The sequence below is a fragment of the Acanthisitta chloris genome, unplaced genomic scaffold, assembly GCF_000695815.1.
Source record: "Acanthisitta chloris isolate BGI_N310 unplaced genomic scaffold, ASM69581v1 scaffold9628, whole genome shotgun sequence".
NCBI lineage: Eukaryota > Metazoa > Chordata > Aves > Passeriformes > Acanthisittidae > Acanthisitta > Acanthisitta chloris.
Window position 1 is genome coordinate 993 of NW_008687575.1, and position 3,753 is coordinate 4,745.

Sequence of the window (3,753 nt, forward strand, 5' to 3'; positions counted from 1 at the left end):
ACAAATACTCCACCCATGGGTATATGCAAAGGCTTTTGATACTAAGAACTTCAATGCTTACCTGTTGCAAGAGAACACGGGATTGTCTTGTAACAAAACAACTTTGAGCATGATTCATCTTTCATTAAACATGAATAAGGACGATGCTGAAACCTCTGGAAGAAAGCTGCTTGGTTTTCCTACAGAAGAAAAAGCCTGTAAAATTACAGAATTCTTACTTATAAATAACTTATCTTTAACATTTTACTGGAAGAAATGGGTGAGCGCATCAGTGACCTCGAGAACCGTGTTGCTGACCTGATGACAGAGGCTGGGATAGAAAACAACAATGAAGAGTTGACAGTAAGAATGCATTAAGTTTTTCTGTATATGTTTTCACTTAGATTTGAACAATGAGCAGCAACTAGCATGAAAATAGTGTTTACATGTTTATCATATCTGCATTTACTTGGATTTGGAAGTGTACTAAGAATTTTAAAAGCGTATTTTAAAATAACCTTGGATTTCCATTTGCCAAGAGCCAAAGAATGCTGCCACTTTTACAAAAGAAAAACTGTAACCTGTTGCTGCATCTGTTCCAGCTGAGTGCTATATACGAGGGGTAGTACAAACTAATCCCAAGTATGTAAACTGAGGCTGTACATTTGTAATGAACATGTGTGGCTTATTAGTGCTCCTGCCCACCATTCCTGTCCCTCAAGTATGCTAACCTGGCTGACCATTCTTGCTGGTATAAATTTATGTACATCTGCTTTTAAACCTGCTTCAGCTGGCCAGCGCGGCTCAGTGCAGACCTTTTTTGTGGATACACCTCTTAAATGCACTCACCCCAAACACAGCAGTAGTTGGTTCCACAGCAATAAGTTGCAGTCAATCAGTTTGTAATATAAAATCATGCTAAGTTTCAGGATTATGTGCTAGATTTTATATTAGTCTGTTGCAAATGCCATGCCCCTCTCTGATGGTTGCTCAACTGGGTGTTCACAGAATCAATGAGGTTGGAAAACACCTCTGAGATCAAGTCCAGCCTATAACCTAACACCCCCATCTCAACTAGACCATGGCACTAACTGCCACATCGTCTCTCCTTAAACATCTCCAGTGATGGTGACTCTACCACCTCCCTGCGCAGTCCATTCCAGTGTGTAATCACCCCTTCTGTGAAGAAGTTCTTCCTAATGACTAACTTAAACTTTTACTGGCGCATCTTGAGATGATGTGTCCTCTCATCCTGTCACTAGTTGCCTGGAGAAGAAACTGACCCCACCTGGCTATAACCTCCTTTTAGGTAGCTGTAGAGAGCCTCTTCCACTCCAGGCTAAATAACCCCAGCTCCCTCAGCCCCTCCTCACAGGACTTGTTCCAGCATTTATGAGACAGCGTTGCTTCCGTGTTCTGTGGATGCAAGTGACATCTTCCTGTTGTTGCAGACTTTCCTCATTCAAAATGAGACACATCAATTATTCTTGTCATTGAGACTGCTTACCCAGTGAGAGACAGAATTGCTGTAAATATTCTGAAGTCATTTAGGCATCTCTTCATTCTCATGACTTTTTCATGCTAAGCTGTGAAGCAGTTTTCAGAAATTCAGAAAGACAATCCACGAGGATGTATTTAACTGTACAGAGATCTTCCTGGTTTTATGCTGAATCACATTCATGAATAATTAAACCACTAACCTACTTATTCACTGCTTCTTTGCAGCACTGAAATGAGGATGTGTTCGAGAGAGATAAAAGCAGAACAGCCCTGCACTGATTCTGGGAGTTAACAATCAGTGTCACATTGACAAAAAGTGTTAAGGGAAAACAGATATTGGATCATGTCACAACAGAATCTCAAAATATTTTTAAAACTATTGCCCCAGGAAACAAGTAGAAAGCTTTGTTTATTAATCTAAATGGGGCACTGTATTCAGGGAAGGCAAACCCACTGCTTTGTGTAGAAAACTGTATCCTATGTAGTGAACTTACCCATCACACATTTTTTCAATGTATGAAAATTTATTTTAATATTAAAATAGTAACATTTCTTTGTTGCCTTTTTAGCTTATATGTTCTCAGTATAACAAGATCCTTATGTAACCAAACTTTTTTAATTGCATGTGGTGTTTTGTTTTGTTGCTTATTGAAATGTTTTCCATCACCAAATGCATCTTATTTGATGCCCCCAGCAGACAGTGAGTAGATGAAAAGCAGCTAGGCCAAGGGGTAATCCAGCAACTGTTTTTGTCCCAGCACATTTTTCTGTGCCAGTGGTGCATTAAAGTCTGCGAGAGTTAATGTGCAACTAGGCACTTGTAGCTGAGAAGGATTGCTCAGAGCACTGTTGTCTGTGTGCAGTTTACAGGCTGCCGTGGGAAGGTGAATGCCAACTGAGATCAATCCTACCAGGAGCATGTGGAGGCCATCCAGGGTCCAGTTGTAGAGTTGGATGACTTGGCTCCTTCTGGGTGTTCCTGGGAATAACTGGATTCATAGCTGTATAGTTCAGCCTCACAGTTACAGCCAAGGCTGCACATAACCTTTCTTTTGCAGCCTGTAAACTGCACCAACAACAACTAGATGAGTGACTTACCACCTACCTATATGCAGCATATGTACCAGCATAAGTGCAGGAAAGTGCACAAACCTGTCTGTGCTGCTGTTTATAAGCTGCAAGGGGAAAGTGAAAACCACCACACGCTTTTGCTTCTAACACCTTTAGAATCTCAGCAGTTGCTGGATCATGTAAGTTTTGCAGCCAAGCTCAGCAAGACAAAAAGAACTTACTCATTCTCTGCAGCTGAGCAGGAAAATGCCTCTCTAGGGTGTTTGCTGCGGTTCGAAGGTTTACAACACACAGCAGCTCCCATACAAAAGGTCCTGAAAAAAAACTCCAATGCACTGGCATTCCCGTCCTCTTGCTGCTCTATATTGCAGACAGACTACAGCCATCAGCTTTTTCCTTCGTTAGACACACATTTTAGTCTATACTGAAAGTGCACATACACTCACAGTACAGGCCCAGTTTCAGTCTCACGGATTCCAGACTTTCCATCTTCATCTCACGCAGAAATACATGCCAGGACAGAGGCATTTTCTACATTACACCTTCCCCTCAAAGCCTTTCAACTATATACAGCACACAGGAGCTATGTGTGTTTTCCTCAGCTTCATGTACACACTGTTATAAGCACATTGTTACACACGTGGACATCCTGCAATGTCCTGCACAAGCTCCTACACAAACCATCTTGAGAAACCAACCCCGTGCTGGCATCCACCTTCCCGTGGCAGCCTGTAAACTGCACACAGACAACAGTGCTCTGAGCAATCCTTCTCAGCCACAAGTGCCTAGTTGCACATTAACTCTTGCAGACTCTAATACACCACTGACACATGAAAATGTGCAGGAACAAAACCCGTTGCTGGATTACCCCTTGGCCTAGCTGCTTTTCAGATACTCACCATCCCCTGGGGGTATAGACTTAGCTTCCAAGACCATTGACAGCCAGTGACCCCAGAATACAGTCATTGCCAGTTACTTCCAGAAAGAATTGAGCTGTTCCCAGTCACGCTTAGGATGATCCTAGCTGCTCCCAGTGCAACCCCACTCAGCACCAGTATGAGCCCAGTCAATACCAGAAGGATTCCAGATATGGCCCAGAGGATTCCACTTGCCACCAGCTTAGGCCCAGTTATTCATGGTCACTTCCAGTTCATTCCCCAAGATTTTATTTGCTCACAGCCACTCCCAGTTACACACAGACTC

The 3,753-nt window shown here is 42.7% G+C and overlaps 1 protein-coding gene across 1 annotated transcript; it reads left to right on the top strand.

Moving 5' to 3' along the window:
- Window positions 1–243: 243 nt before the first annotated feature.
- On the top strand, window positions 244–357 carry HSBP1L1 (heat shock factor binding protein 1-like 1; the record flags this gene model as incomplete). The annotated part of the gene is made up of 1 exon (XM_009080663.1): window positions 244–357. A coding segment is annotated over one exon (114 nt), but the record flags the coding sequence as incomplete, so codon positions are not given.
- Between the last annotated feature and the right edge of the window lie 3,396 nt (window positions 358–3,753).